Below are 17,173 nucleotides of genomic sequence, written 5' to 3'. Positions count from 1 at the left end.
AGGCAAGACAAGTACACAATTTGCACAAACTGCATTTTCACTTAAAGGTGTAACGTTCTGGAATTCTTTACCAGACAACATTAAATGTACTCATGAATTTAAAGATTTTACTTATAAACCAAAAGCATGTGAAAATAAAATCTGTGATCGGTAATTGTAAATATACTATTTTATTAGATTGGCACTTTGTTACTGTGGTATATTAGCATATTTTTGGAAATTGTGTACTGCAATTATTAAAATCAGGTGGGAAGGTAATTATTTTGGTAATATGAATTTTAGCTGTTTTCTTTTTGTTATCATAACTATCTGTTTGGAGTGAATAATTGCATCATTTTTGAGGAGAGAACTTAAAGTTATTTAAACTCTCAATTGCACACTGTTCCTTTCTGTAAATGTTACTTTATTTGTATTATTTTCTTTTCCTGTTTATTTTCTTCCTTTCCTTTCAGGGACTGCCAATGAAAATGAGCTTGTAGCTAAATCTGGGTGCGATGCATCTTATGACATATCATATATGTTAAAGCTGTCCCTGTCAAATAAATAAATAAATAAAATTTAAGTGACGTTTCCTAATCTCCCATTTTTATTAACCGTGGTACAGAGAGGCAGAGCAGGAAAGCAAGCTCTGCAAATCACAGCAGGCGTTACCACCCAAGATAGACTGAATTTACTGGGTTGAAAAATTGTGGGCTGTGAACTCTGAGGTAAAGGGATCTTTTAAAAGCGAAGGTATGAAATAACATAATACTCACCGCAATTATATTGAAGAAGTCATCATCCCCAAGTGTGTCCAAGATTGAGGAAACTGTCTGCCTAGCTATTGTTAAACGTAGTCCTTTCATACTCCCACTGACGTCGACCAAAATTATCACATCTTTTGGGGAAGTGGCTGCCTGAATGTACCTTAACAAAAGAAAGAAAATTCAGTAGGTTTTGTAAAATACTTGTATTTAAAAAAAAAAAAAAAAATGTTATGCACATTTTCTTACCATTTTCTGTTCCTGCAGTCAAAAGCAATGACTCCGTGTTCATCTGGCTTCCATTTTATACCTACATATTAGAGAAAAGTGAATTAAAAGTAAAAACTTTACTTAACACCTCGTGATTTGTCTAAAAAAAAGTAACAGCCCTGGTAGTGCATGATTACAGTGTCTCTACAGAGCCACGATGTAAAGTATAGGGTCAGGTGGAAATATTAAAAAGGTGTAGCGGAGGTTCTAAACCCATTACCTCACTATAGCTTTTGTTTTCTTTTGAATGTCCTGTCTTCCCTCCATGGTTCAATTGGACTAATATAAGTCAAAAGGAACAGCACTATAGAGCAGCACTCTGGAGACAGAACAGTCCCTCAACACTTTCTACTGACATTTTGAACCTATGTGTCATTTAGCAGCAGTGCAGCTCTAAATGGGAAAAGACTTGTTCTATCTTGCAAAGAAAGCATGGGGGCAGGGGACTCTACTCTTACAGGGTGTGGCAGGGCTGTCGCTCTGCTGGAGTAATGTGTATGTGTGTGTGTGTGTGTGTGTGGTGTGGGGGGGGGGGGGGGGGGGGGGTATTGGCTTGCAGGGGGGGGGAAGGGGAATGTGAAAATTAAACAAATGATTAAATGATTAATTAGGCCAAGGATGTATAAAAAGGGTGATCAGAGGTGTTAATTTAGAGTTAATGTTGTTGATAGAGGTGGAGCTTTGTGTTGCTGTGGTTACGTGCTGTGTTTATGTTCATGAGTTTTTGCATAGAGTGGGGGGGGGGGGGGAAGGGTAGTATGGCTGTGCAGGGAAAGGGGAATGTGCCCTTATATTTTGTTAATGTGGTTTTGTATGTACTGTTTGGTACTGTGCTTGTTATTAAACATGCACATTAGCATTTTAACCTGCAGCTTCTGAGTCTAAGCCTCTCTTCCCAGTAGTAACATCCTTGCCAGTGACACTATCCTCTTCACATAAGTACAGACTGATATGGAAGAGAAGGCTGCTGTATAAATGCTGGGGAAGTGTATTACAAATGATAAGTTCAAAAGATAAAGGGAGGAATATACATGCTACTGCTAAAAGTTAATAAATATTAGAAAAATGTTTTTTTTTTTTTTTTAAAGTTCAGGGGCAACATCTTTTATACAATTAGCTTCCCCTTGGCTTTCTATACAGATGGTGAGTACAGAGTAGCCTCATTTTTCAATGCGTGTGTTCATGCTTCATACAGGGTCTGCTTGTCAATCAAACACATTCAGCACTGTCAAGAAGCCATCAAGAGACAGGCCTTGAGCTAATTACAGCCACATTGTATTCCGCTGCACCACTCTGCCATTCAGGTTGACATGATAATTCCTTAAACAGCTGACTCATACCTGGATACTGTCTGAAGAAACCTTTTGCACTCCCAAAGTACTGCCATATCAAAGACGGGTCGCGTTCAAAATTATCAACAAATACTTTATTTAAGGCTTCCGACCAGTAAACCCCATTCATTATTGCAGAATCTAAAAAACAAGAAGAAAATATATACAATTTATAATAGTTTTCAAATATACAGCTAATTATTATTATTGATAGTTTTCAGAATACACACATATATGTAGCTAATTATTGAAATAGTGAGTTCAGTTTATCAATTACTTTTCTTCATTATGTCTAGTGATTCCTGTTGGATCCTGATTCTCCTTGGATGTAGAGCTGTTTGCTGTTTTTAATTTCTCTCTAGTTTTCAAATGTACAGACATACAGCAAACAAGATTTGTTTTACACTTAGAGATTGAAAAACATGCAAATGCAACACGGCACAATCAAATAAAATTAATTGTACACAGTTCAGAGAAAGATGCCAGCTTTGTTATATGTTAAAAGCATTCAAAATCTGCATTGTGTTAAGGACCTAACTGTGCTTTAGTTCCTTTCAAAACCTGGGATCCTGCAAAAAGACTGAAAGTGGCACAATAAGCCCCTGACTATCTATCATACAGTTTTTTGTAACCTTGTACATGGGATAGAATATAATGGAAAAAAGTTCCAAACAACACTGCCATGCTGAGTAAATTGCGAGTAGATATCACACTTTAGTATTTCAGCTGAAGGTGCGCAACAATTCCCTCCCTCATTGTCCTGCTAAAGAAATGCATTTTCTACAAAAAAGTAATTATGCTTTAGTGGGACAAAGTGATGCAAAATTTCAATAATGGTCCAAACAAGACAGCTGTGCAGGTTCATAAAACTGTGTGACAGAGAACTCTCTGCTACAAAACTTGGTTTAAAGCACATCTGGACGTTCCAACACGACAACGACCCAAACCACATATCAAAATCTACTACGGAAGGGCTAAAGAAAAATTAAATTAAGGTCCTGGAATGGCCTAGTGAAAGTCCCAATCTAAATCCAACTGAGAATCTTTGGTTGAAAGCGGATGTGCACGAGAAGTCCCCGGAATTTTGCGTTGAATAATGGTAAAAAAAATCCCTAAAGAATCATGGCAAGAGCTCACTGACAAGTACCCTACCCTAAAGAGGTTATTATTGCCAAAGGTGCCTCAACTAGCTGTTCATTTCATTGTCCTTATTTGGGAATGAATGCTTTTGAAAAAATTGCTAAAATAAATAATTGTAATCTATTTCTTTGAACTATTTTTCCTCATCCACAAAAGCAAAACTTTTACTATAAAGGATTATTCCTATAATTATTTGTTTTCGAGAAATGTGTAGAAATTAAACATTTTCATTGGGGTATATGTAAACTTTATGTACAACTGTATGTGTGTGTGTGCGTGCGTGCGTGCATTTGTGTATGTGTGTGTGTGTGTGTGTGTGTGTGTGTGTGTGTGTATATATATATATATATACACACATACACACACACACACACACACACACACACACACACACACACACACAGATATCTTCAGAGTATCTGGAGCCTGCCTGAAAAGATATTGAAATGTGATCAACCACATCCAGTTTTGATTAGGTATGTTTTTCCAATTTCCCAGTTAAAGGAGCTATGAATATCATTTGGTCAAAGCAGGCTATCAACTCCTTTCCAGTGACTGTCAAGCCAAGATTATCTATTCTCAGCAACATGAGTTGTAGGACTCTTCCTCCACGGGCGATACAGTGAGAGTGTTATAGGAAACTGAATTACAAAAAGACAAAAAAAACGTCATTTGATTTACAGCATGATTAGCGGGTTCTTTGCTTGTTTTTAGGTGGACAGTACAGCATGACAATGATGAAACTTTTTTTTTTCTCTGATGTTTTAAAATAAATAAATTAAAGGGTTTTAAATTCCTGTAATGTGATAGCTTTAGAAATGAATTCTCCTAAAAATAGGGTTTACAGTATATTGAAAACTGAGATGGTCACGAGATACCGAATTTCTCCACTCATTTATCAAAGCCAGCGATAGATAGCCTGGTAATGTTCTTCTTGTTTCATCTTTCATATAATATTTAAAAAATGACATTCAGCTCCATGTGCATGGCATGGCACCTACATGAACAGACTTTACATACTGGGCACAGGATAAAATAAGCAACTTAACATTTTACAATTTAATTAAACGATCATACAATGACATTCAGAGTTTTTCTTAAGAACCTTTAAAAAGTGACAAGAAATTTGACCAAGACTTAGAAACTATAATTCCACTGTAATTCAAATGTAATTACAACTAAATAAACGTATGATTTATTACTAAATTCAAATAAAGTAGCTAATAATTCATAGCCCTCCACCTACGTGCAATAAGTAATCATGGATATGCACACATTTAAAAAATACACCAATATGAACAGGTAATATGTTACTGTTTGTTTACTTATACCTGTCCACATGATTTCCTTCTTTGTACCTTCCAACCCCCCTGTCTATATATATATATATATATATCTATTCAATTGCTCTAAACAGTGGCTGATCTAAACAACAGGTATTTGTGAAAACCTTCATCTTCAACAGCGTCTGTGAAGTTTAATTTGCAAAAAACATCTGTTGATCTGATAAAATTCATGAAGTAGTAAAGTTTGCTGACCTCCTACTTGCAATTAAAAGTTAGATCTCATCACAATTTGCTTTGTTTAATCAGATTAGTCAAAATTGAACTCATTCTGCTTTGAATTACCTCTTAAAGAAAGTGATTCAGTCAAGAATCCGCTCAGGCTCAGAGAAGCTAATCTAATAAGATTCACTAACTGGATAACACATCCCCTTGTTCAGACAGAATAAAACCAGAGCATGTCTGCTTGCCAATTAATGTTTTAATGTTTACTCTATTTAAACCTATTGAGGGTAAAACGAGAAAAACAACAACCCTTTTTACTGATTTGTTACCAAACGCTTAAACTTACACGTTTTTGTTCACATGTTAAGTTTAGTGTCACGTTACAGCAGAGTTGCTGAACTGCTATCACTTTGAGAACTGTCGCAATGGTTATCGTAAACAGATGCAAGGTTTTTTAGGACAGTCATCACGAGCGAACAGACATGTTGGTCTGAGTGTTAACAACACTAAAATTCAGTTACTTGATCTTGTCCTATGAGCATACTACATCAGTCACGCACTGCATACACGTGGAGGTAGTATTATTGGTTCAGTAAATAAATTATGTGACTAAAGGGAGGATTAAGAAAAACACCATCATCTTTTATGAATAAGCTTATTTATGTTAAAAAAAAAAAAAAATTGAAAAGGAAGGCAGGCCCTTTAAGTACAAAGACAGCCCTTACTATTGATTCTGCAGAGCAATTTTAAAAAGGGGTCAATTTAACATTTATTACACCACAAAAGCCACTCAAACAAACAATGCTACCTAGTGAGTTGGTGTGTCACACAATAGAGGCGGGATTAATGACCAGAAGTTAATTTACTTTTCTGAGTGCTCACTACATTTCTCACTCAAAACAACTCCTGGCTAATAATGCCACAAAATCTTCATTAGAGCTGAACAAAAAGGGAACAAAAGACAGCTCCAAGCAAGCTGACATCACGCAAATAAACATTTACAAAGGCTCAGTTTGTTCAAAGAAACGACCTCAACTCCTCACTTTCAGTGCCTTTTATCACCGTGCATTTACTGCATTTCCTGAAATTGGATTTATCGAGCCATGCTTCCACAGGACACAAGCATGACTTAAAAGGTTACCATCATACAAAGGAAAGATAGATGTACCAGTCCATTCAAAGACAATACAATGCTGTTTTTCCGTGCTTTTATAAAGCATAGAAATCTCAAGTCGACAGCTATATAATTATGCTTTCTCCATTTCAAAACTGAAATGACATAACTATAAATGATGCCCGACTTTAGCTGTAGCCAAAAACATCCTGATGATAAAAGTATTAGTACACTTTTATTGGCAACAGTCTTTACAAAAATATTTGCAGATAACAACAGCACAACTTCCATTCACAGCTGATCAGGACATAAAGTAATTTCCCAATTGCAAAAGCAGAGAGAGGTGATACAAAGCATGCCCGTATGGTGTCTAACATACCTTTGTTGTACACGTTGGTTGGGACTTGAACAACGCTGAGGCTGATGTTGACCGGCAAATCGTTAAAATGGTCATTTGGCTGCAAAATGAACTCCTGTCCCAGTTCCACGCTGTTGCCTTCCTGGTCCACTTCGTTTATCAACACAGCATTGAAATATTCATACTGAAAAAAAGAAGAGCACAATATGAGAAACATATAAGCCTTTGGAATCAGATCTCATAATAAACCAATTCCTTATAACAGCCAATAGCCTACTTTTAGTGGCCACCTGTTGAACACAATTCAGCAGTTTGCGTTGCTATGCAACACAAGTCATACCTGGTGTTCACAAATCTGACATATGTACTTCCCTTGGCTCACATTAGATGGCATCAACATGCACCCCTCTACTGGATTAAGCATGTGATTTGCCATTATTGCCTGCTAAACTGTTATTTTTCAGCAGTAAGACTCAGAGACTATATTGAAACTAATTTTCTATGTACAAAATACATTTTTAAAAATCATGATGAAAATGATGCTGAAGTCCCAGGCGACTCTCACATTTCCTGTTTTACCTTTTACCCGTTGCATTATATTTTTGCTGTTCTGTACATACATAACACACACATACACACATACAAACTACAGTACACTATAAACATTTAAACAAACTGACCCTGTAAAGAAAAATATCATTTTAAGGCTTTGGTTTACACAACTGTATTTCCTCTCATTTTTTTTTTTTTTTGAATGGCCAATTCACTGTAGGCTTACACTATAAAGTGTGTAATTAAAATGTGGGCATGCACGTGAGATTTCCACGAAGCAGTCTGTGTGTCTGGTGATTAACAGAGGAGTGTGTAGATGTGAAGAGAATGTCGGTTTGATACCATGGACTCCTGCAAGGTGACTGGTTTCCTGAGTACAGGATGTCAGGAGATAAAACGATAACAACATTGACAGAGGCACTGATTTACTGCAGATATTACCAAACAAAACCTCTATCTGTGCTTACTCTACTCCACGCCACACACTGCGCTGAGTCACACCTGAGCTTTACTCTGCTTATTCTACTCCACACCACACACTGCGCTGAATCACACCTGAGCTTTACTCTGCTTACTCTACTCCACGCCACACACTGCGCTGAATCACACCTGAGCTTTACTCTGCTTACTCTACTCCACACCACACACTGCGCTGAGTCACACCTGAGCTTTACTCTGCTTACTCTACTCCACACCACACACTGCGCTGAGTCACACCTGAGCTTTACTCTGCTTACTCTACTCCACACCACACACTGCGCTGAATCACACCTGAGCTTTACTCTGCTTACTCTACTCCACACCACACACTGCGCTGAGTCACACCTGAGCTTTACTCTGCTTACTCTACTCCACACCACACACTGCGCTGAGTCACACCTGAGCTTTACTCTGCTTACTCTACTCCACACCACACACTGCGCTGAATCACACCTGAGCTTTACTCTGCTTACTCTACTCCACACCACACACTGCGCTGAGTCACACCTGAGCTTTACTCTGCTTACTCTACTCCACACCACACACTGCGCTGTCACACCTGAGCTTTACTCTGCTTACTCTACTCCACACCACACACTGCGCTGAGTCACACCTGAGCTTTACTCTGCTTACTCTACTCCACACCACACACTGCGCTGAGTCACACCTGAGCTTTACTCTGCTTACTCTACTCCACACCACACACTGCGCTGAGTCACACCTGAGCTTTACTTGGCACTGGTTATTTTTCTTTATCCTTGAACAACACTGGATATGCAAATACCTCCATGTTTTAAAGAAAGAAAACTAAACAAAATCACCTTCTTGGGCATATGTGCAATACTGCTTCAGTTGGCTCGTGGTTTGTTAACTCCAATAACAATATGTTGCAGACAAAAAAATAGACTGCTTAAAATAAGTCCTTTTATTTGTATAACTTAAAAACCAACTCAATTCCCTCACTCCCTAAATAACACAACTAAATGATGTGTTTGCATTTACTTTATTCACAATTAAGCTTTCAAAATGGGATGATTGCGCATTATTTAGGCAAGTGGGAATTGGCTGTAAATATGCTTGTACAGGCTAGCCTAAAGTACAATCAACAATTTAAGGTTCGCTGTTGTCAGAAAACCAAAATACTTTCTCAAAACAGAACATAAAAAAAGCCTTTGTTATGAGAAATGTCAGTTTTGGGAGGATGTCTCACTCTTGCTAATCTCAAGGAATGCTGCTACTTGATCAGTCAATCACTGCTTTCCAAACCCCACTGCTGTCTCCCAAGCCTCATTAAGAGTTTCAGATAATGGAAGTCTTTAGCTTTCCTTCTGTTTGCTGCACTTCAAAACGTTTTTCTGACTTACTTAAGAGCAGGTAGCCTTCATTAGCTCTTGCTCAAGTCTGATATGCTGGGTCTTTATCATTCCTGCAAACCATGCAATGCACCCATAAAGCCATCAATTACAGAAATGACATGCCACACCATGCATCAGTTCAATTAAATTGCAGCTGGATTACCCAGGTTATCCAGTGTTTAGCAGAGAAGGTGCTGACATTGAATGTGAAGTAGTTTGGTATCTTTGGTGCTGCTGTTGAGAACCAAAACGCTGGAACTTATTTATGGGTCACACTTAAAAAAAGACAAAGGACCTACATAGGATGGACTGAAGATACCCCACATCATAGATTCTGTTCCAAGGGTTAAGTCAAAGAGTGAGGTTCAAGGAAGTGATGTACCCTACACTTATTACTAGGTTTGCAATGCAGATAGTATTGTGTTATCATTCTGAAACCTAATACAGCATTTACAGAATAGCTAAACATTTCTTCACTGAGCCCAGTGCATGTAGGTTGCTAAACTATTTCACCCAAAATGCAAAACACTAATGACAATTTCCCCTTTTACCCATATTAATGAGTACGGGGGGACTCAATCCTGTTTTTGGACAAGCTTGTATCCCATTACAGCAACTAACCTGCAGGGGTCAGCAATATCTGTAACAAAACTGTATACTGCATAACTTTGATAATATACCTTATGTAACTTTAAAAGACTCTTTAACTTTGAACTTGCATTGTTCCTCCCATAGTAAAGGAGTAACTTGTTTGAAGATGTTAAAGAGACCCACTACTTAAACAAATTACATATATTGTTTTTGACAGGAAACAGCCTACCAGTGTTTTCCTATAAGGTTAGCAAAATAATAATGTTTGTTTAAGTTGCTTGCATAAGACACTTGATCAGCTTCTTACCTTTAAAAGAGCACATGCATTAATAATGATGGCGTGAAACGTGAGAGTGGGGTTTATTATTTCCACTGAACATTCGGGGATTGATTTGCACAGCTTCTGGGGATATTTGTTTCTACTAAAAATCAGCATGAAAATACAGTCCTCAGTAGTCTCAGCAAGTAACTATGTTTTCAAGACAATCTGTTCAAGTCATTTTTAAACTATATTACATCCTTTTAAAGCAACACACAAATCTGTACAGTTTTATAGAATGTGGAAATAAATGACAGATTTGAATCAAACTTAAATATATTGCTTATTAATTGCTTATCGATTATTAATTCTCATTCTTGCAAAAGCTGCCACCTGGCTGTTTTAAGACAAACATAAACAATGATGTTTAAAGGTGTGGCTGGCTTACAAATAATAAAAGACGCATCTACAACAGACAGAAATGAAAATGAACAACTTTCTAGGGAGATGTTAATGCCAGGTACCAGTATTGCCAAACCAATGGACCAAAAATTATTTGCAGAAGATTTGTAATTGAACCGTTAGCTCTTGACTCAAGGATTTGCTCCTTGTATTCTAGATCATGTGATCTCTATTCAGATGCTCCATTATGAATAAAATTGAAGAGACAGATGGAATGCATTGAGTGTGTCGGTTTAGACTGGGATACACTACTAATGTGTGGAGCTTTCATTTAGAAAACCTTATTAGGTATTGTTATTGTTTTTGTTTTTGTTTTTAATACAAAAGGCTTTTCTTTTGAAATGTGCTGTTGAACATTAACTTCACTAAACTGATATACTGGGTTTAATTAAACAACTTCAAAAATCACTCAAGGTCAGAGTTCTACAGTACAGGAATTCAAATAGAGATTGTCAGTTCTACAGGAAACAGTCAAACAATGCATAGCTCATCACAGCTGAACTAGCAGGATGTCCTAAGATGCCATGGTTACGGCATACAGTACTATTGTTGGGAAGCCTGTTACACTGAAGAGTATGATAACACAGACACCTGACCTGGGGACAGACATGTAACATTGACTGTTTACTAATCCCCTGGCTCTCTACAGTGTCAAATTCATCACCAAAAAGATTAAACAATATCCAGTGTACGCTGTCAGTAAAGTGTAGATGTGGGAAAGCTCACGAGAAGAGGGATAGAGTCTTATTTGCCGAGTAACGGTAAAGGCTACGACCCTCTAAGAGAAAACTACTTCAGTGTAATCCTGTCAAATAAGGCGTGCTTTGGATATGACCTTGACCAGGGAAGCTCTGTGACCCACACACAAAGAAATGACATGAAAAACGTATTCTCAATATACTTCCAGATTGACATTTGCATAAATAACACTGCCACTTTGGCTATGCTGCAAGACCATTCAAAGAGCAAAGCCAGACGGACGTTATTTAATGAATGCTTATTATCACCTTGACAGACAGCTTTAGTGCAGCACTGGGGAAATCAATAACATCCAAGACAATCTGCAACACTGTGAAAGGAAATGGTTTACTAAAAATAAATGACCTGTTCAAATACTCAGCTAATTTCTTTGCTACAGAAACCGATTCAATAAAAAATGGAAATCTGTAACTTACAATTACAATTCAATAAATCAGTAGGTCTAACCTGTATATTTTTATGCATAAACTACCATGATATTTTGAGCTCTTGATCTGTTGCAAAATGTGCACAAATATTTATTTGCTCACAGAAAGTTGGAAAGCAAATGTGCAAGTACAGAAGCAAACACTGCAACTTGGCATCCTCTTTGAGTTCAGGCGCTTTGCATAATTCTCTCTTTTTGTCAACGTGATCTACTCTCTTGGGCTAGAAGAGCATGACCATGAAACTTCGGACTTCATGAAAGCATGAAGCATAAAGCAATGGCATTCACGGGGGAGAGCCACGCTTACAATACAGCATGCATGCTGGACATGCAGACTTCTGGACAAACCATCTGGCAGATGATAGGAACCATTACAGAATAAATCCCAAACCTCCTCCTTTAATTTCATCCAGTGCAAAATATGACGCAATGATAAAGAGACAACGTAGTTAGAGGTGCACTGTGGGGGGGTCAGAAATACTTTTTGGAATTGTTCTGATTTGAAATAGTTATCCATTTACCATACTTGCTACTTGTTCTTTCTGATTTTTCTCTTAAAACTAATATTACAAGTTTAACTGCTCTTAATTAAAATCACTCTCAAATGTAATTATTTACTTTTTTTCACTTATTTGAATTTGCTCTTACTTAATACTGACTTTATTGTATTTTATAACTGCTCTTATCTGTAATGTGATACTTTGTATTGTGATAAAGGATAAGGGGGTCTGCTAAGAAATCAATACTTCTACTATGACTACTACTATCAATACTAACAATACATACAGGTACACTATAGTGTACAAAAATGATAAAGCCTATTCATTCAGTCATTTAAACTTTAAAAGGGTTTAAATGACTTACAAATTATTTAAACTTCAGGACATCATCCACAGGATTTTTGAAAAATAACAAGTTTACTGCACCGTGTTTTCTTTCTACACTTCTGTGTAAATACTTTTATTTCTCACAAACATTATCTAAATAAATTACGTTTGGTATGACGAGGGTTAACAGGTAATATATAACACAAGTTATTAAAATATAACAATACGTATGGCATGCTATGCAAACAGTGCAAATAACAGTTTTGTGGAATGTTCTGGTTAAAATAACAATTTGCAATATAGAGAGTTATTCAGTCATTCAGTTGTGAACAGTAGGTGCTCAACACTGGGAAATCAAGGGTAAATACTGAAATATTCCTAAAGTGATGTCCTGCCTATTGGTTATGTCTATAATGGATTTTAAGGTGAAAATGTAAATTAGGTTTTTTTTTTTTTCTTCTGGTTACTCTGATGTAAATGATTAACAGTTGTGGCTTATTAAAATGTATCCTGTTGATGCATACATTAAAATGCATCATTGGGCTGCCTACAGTACGTTTCCCATGATGAGACTGTACAATGCGTGTTAAGTGCCCTTATTTAAACTTGTAAACATGGTTTTAATAAATAATTAAATACAGTAATGTGTTCCACATTTATGGTCAATTCAACCATGACTTTTGGAGGAATTTTAACAATATGCTTTCATAATCGAGTCTTTTGTGTACTTTATATCGCCATAAATATGTAAAAAATACTCGGCTCGATTACTAATCAATCATTCAATTGGAGTCTCGGTACAACTGCACGTGAATTAATAAAAGTGCAGTTCCCTGTGCTCACATATTATTTTACCTGCACGTGAAGTGCTGTGCAATCCTCGTGCCTAAATACAAATATACATTATAAACACTTGTGCTCGCAACTCATATTTATATCCTGTGTATTTTATACATGAACACCAATATTAAAACACACTACATACAACAGAAAATAGTTATAAACATAAAGGGGCAGGACACTGTGCTAAAATATATTATTTATTTATTTATTTATTTAACTCAAGCAGTAATTTGCCAGATTTAGCATTTTTATGGAACAAATTGCTAAGAGTTGTAGTTTTACTGCATTTAAAAAGGTAATTATCACTCTTTACAAGGTCATACCAGGGACATAAAAACAAGACATTAGTTAATGGATGGTGATGGATCTCAAAGCACAGGCTGTCTGTGCATAAAGATAAATTTAATGTACAACAATATTGGTTTCCCCAGGCGCTGTCCAACACAAGGTTGATAAGAAGCAAGCAAAATGGGTTTACTGATCCAATCACACCAGTGAAAAGGATAAAAAAAAGTCTTATTAAAAGTCATTTCACACGAAGATAAAGATCATGCAGTTTGATTAGTAATAACATATACACAGATCTAAGACAGTCGTCAAGGTCCTGTAGTACATGGGATGAAATGTTGATATAAATCATTGTTTCTCCTGTTTGTAGCTCCAATGGATTAAGCTCATCACATTTGTGACTACAGCATGTTAAACACTTTCTTCACCAGTGCTTAATAAAACTAAGATTTAACATTCCATCAAATTGCCTCCCGTACGTACCATAATGACCTGAACATAAGGCGCACCCTTTACAAATCTTAAAGGAATTCATGCAAATTTTATCCTTGTCTAGGTGGCCTGTTGTAACTTTTACCATTTCACAACGCTACAAGATCTCTCACTCGTTTCGACATTGAAAAGTACATTCGTCACTGAATTTGTTAAGTTTCTTTCAGTAGTTTTAAAGAAACTCAAGGTGTTGAACTCAAGGTAGATCAGTCATGCATGTGATGCATGGGGTTCACATTACAGAGAGAATTACTGTATATGCCTTTACCTTTTTTTTTTTCAATACAGCATCAGTGCACCATAATGCCACACTAAGAGGTTTCAGATCGACATCCACCCTTTCGTAAACCCAGACAGGGTTACAAACTTGGCAATGTAGTGCAACAGCCGCAAACGCAAGACGATATTGCCAGGAATGTAAGCTGTCACAGCCCAGAACACCCACATTCCCGTTCGAAAGCAGACATGCAAAGTGTTTCCAAACAGAAGCAGCAACGTGAGCCAAAACAATTTGCCAGTAAGCTGCAGATGTGTGTTAGCTGAGCAGCAGTAAAGGGCCGTATAAATATGGGCCTTTACTGATAATAAGCACCCACTGTACTGAAGCACTTTTTCTGATTAAAACACCGGTCTCATGGCGAGCAAGGCTAGACAAGCTAGACAGCATAAAATATATTGAAATGTGTCTCTTCAAAGTGTAAGGTTTTCATGTGCTCTCATCTCACCCTTGAGCTCGCTAAATTTACACAATTTGGTCACAGTTTTGTTTTTCTTAAAAAGCAGTGGGTTAGAGAGCTAAACAGAATACAGATGTGTGGAATCACAGTTCTGGGTCAAGTGGATCCAGTAAATATTTTTGCAGATCCACAATTTAACATTCCTCTTATTTGGGTAGGAGAATACACTGGAAATCTGCAATTTTACCAATTCAAATAGTCTCATTTAAAAGAGCACGATTTATAGAATCAATGTAAGAATTGCCTTTTGCACATATGTCATGTACAGTGCTATAATGTTACCGTCTTCGAAATGTTGCCGTATCTTTATGAAGTGCATTTTCTAATCACGTTACACTACAGGTTCTTATGGATCTTGAAATCTTAGGATCTTAGTTTAACTATTCACATGACAATCACCACTGTCAGCTTGTGCACTTTCACTGCTTTGAGACTGGCACAGTAGGTAAGACAACAGGTGCATTGAAACTAGGAGTGCTGGGAGTGCATGACTTCATTCATATACAAGAGTTACAGTTTTGTTCAATGGCTTTCAGCACTCCCACTCCCAAAACATTGTTCCAGTGCCATTGTAAGACAATCCAGTATTGACAGACATAGACACACCACTGAAATGAATAAGAAGTCAGAAACGTGATTTCTTCTTGGGGTTTAACAGAGGCAAGACATGAGCCTAATTTAATAGAGAAACAATGGCTATATCTAAAATATACGTGTTTGTTTTACTTTGGCCAGAGTGGCCTTTGCTTTGCTTTGTTGTTCTTTTGTTTAAACTGTTTATTTTTTTTAATCGTTAAATAAGAGCGCAGCAGCGGCATTTTGCCTGTACAACCGTTGTTATTGTTTCATTTCCTGGTCTGGCTGCACCACTAAAGCCACCTGATCTCAAAAATTCAGTATTTAAATCGCTAAACTTCTTAATATGCAAAAACAATCAATTTCATTACACTGTGGGGAACTAGTCCAAGACTCAGAAAAACAATCATTTGCTTACATAGAGCGCATTCAAGCCATTGAAATACCTGACTGTCCTTGGCATGTCCTGGATGTGTATAAAGAAAGCAAGGAACAATCAAGTTCAATCCAGATAAGTGCTTTATACACCCTATTACAGTTTCAATTCATTCAGTATTGAAACTACCTCTGGGGGTTGCATTAGATCATTCAGAACTCGCCCATCAATTTCTCCCAACCCTGAAGTGTACCACTTTGTTTGGGTCACTGTAGTGTATTTTTGTCTGGAAAAGTATATTAAAAAATGGAAGGTTTGGTCCCGATTTATTATTTAAAATGGTGCTGGTATTTAGACCAATTGAATAGGCCTCATATCTGTCCAATTGAAAATAGAGACTTGAAGTGACCAGACATGAGAAGTCTTTTATTCAAGCAGAAAAAGAGGAGTTATTGCCAGACTGGCACCTCTCGCAGCATTGTGTCCTGTAAAGCTTACATGTACTGATAATGCTAGCATTGTGTATCGTGTTTATAAGAGGTCCTTGAAGATATTCTGTCTCCCTCCGCTTCCGGGAGATTTAACAGTTTTCCACTTCATTGACTCTGGCGTACTTCTGCTCCTGCTATCAAGCACACCAAGGACAATATTAAACTGCAAAGGATATAACACTATAATGAGAAATCAAATCTTCTGGGGAATGGGATACAACCGAGATTCCCCTCCCCCTTTCATAGTGAAGGGTCGCCCTATAGCACGGTTGATCAAATGATGCGCGAAGATGCTCTGTTATAAAATGACCAAAGTTATCCTGAATAAATTTAGACTATCATCATTACAAGCTTTAATTAACTCCAATAAAAAAGCACATAGATTTTTTTCAGAACAGAATCAATGAACTATGCCCTAAAGGAGCAGGAGTTAAGAAAAACAAACTCAAAATACAGCGAGCCATGTTAGTACAAAAGCACAAAGACTGCAATATATATATATATATATATATATATATATATATATATATATATATATATATATGTGTTTTCTTTATTTTAACTGCTAATTAGCTCAAGAAACAAAAGTAATTCAAAACTAAGACTCACTCTGTGATGAAGGCTAAAAAGCATAGATAAATATTGAGTACATCTTGCTACCTGACCACGTGGACATTGTAACAGTTAAAAAAAAAAAAAAAAAACTTCCAAAAAGTAACAAAACATATAAATGGCCCAATTATTAATGAAAACAGGATTTATTTTATCTATGTACATGATGTAGTATATTTTACAATTGGTTCACCTAGGCTTTAAAATTATCAATTACATGAGCTGCTGCTACTGAGAAACAGATGCTAATTAATTGAAATCGCTTTATGTATTCGTCCGTGCCATACTAACCCCAGTTAGACCTGACTATTAAACTTGACAGTTTAAAACCCTTAATATGTTCTACTGTCTCTTCCTCTATAAGGCTTGTGGTAGGCTGGCGAGTGGACAGAAGCCCAGAGACAGACTGCAGTTCAAAAAATATATACTTTATTACAAATTAACGCAAAATAAACGAGCACAAGGGCAAAACAAAGATGTTTAAACACAAATACCTAAACAAAGAAAACAAAACTTACAAAAATAAGGTTTCCAGGCTGGGCAATGCCTTCACTGGATTCAAAATTTCAAAACAAACAACCA

General features: G+C 36.8%; 1 protein-coding gene across 1 annotated transcript in view; it reads right to left on the bottom strand.

Annotated features, from left to right (window-relative positions):
* The window catches only part of LOC121329136 (voltage-dependent calcium channel subunit alpha-2/delta-3-like), a 141,985-nt gene that overhangs the window by 73,321 nt on the left and 51,491 nt on the right, over positions 1-17,173 (bottom strand). The window contains exons 5-8 of the mRNA XM_041274516.1: positions 6,486-6,648; positions 2,354-2,485; positions 993-1,053; positions 756-906 (exon numbers count right to left, since the gene is read on the bottom strand). Of these exons, the coding sequence (XP_041130450.1) occupies positions 756-906; positions 993-1,053; positions 2,354-2,485; positions 6,486-6,648 (507 nt within the window). The remainder of the gene's footprint in view (positions 1-755; positions 907-992; positions 1,054-2,353; positions 2,486-6,485; positions 6,649-17,173) is intronic.

This window comes from Polyodon spathula, chromosome 16, assembly GCF_017654505.1.
Source record: "Polyodon spathula isolate WHYD16114869_AA chromosome 16, ASM1765450v1, whole genome shotgun sequence".
NCBI lineage: Eukaryota > Metazoa > Chordata > Actinopteri > Acipenseriformes > Polyodontidae > Polyodon > Polyodon spathula.
Note: the sequence above shows the minus strand (reverse complement) of the source record. Positions and strands in the feature narration are given on the sequence as shown.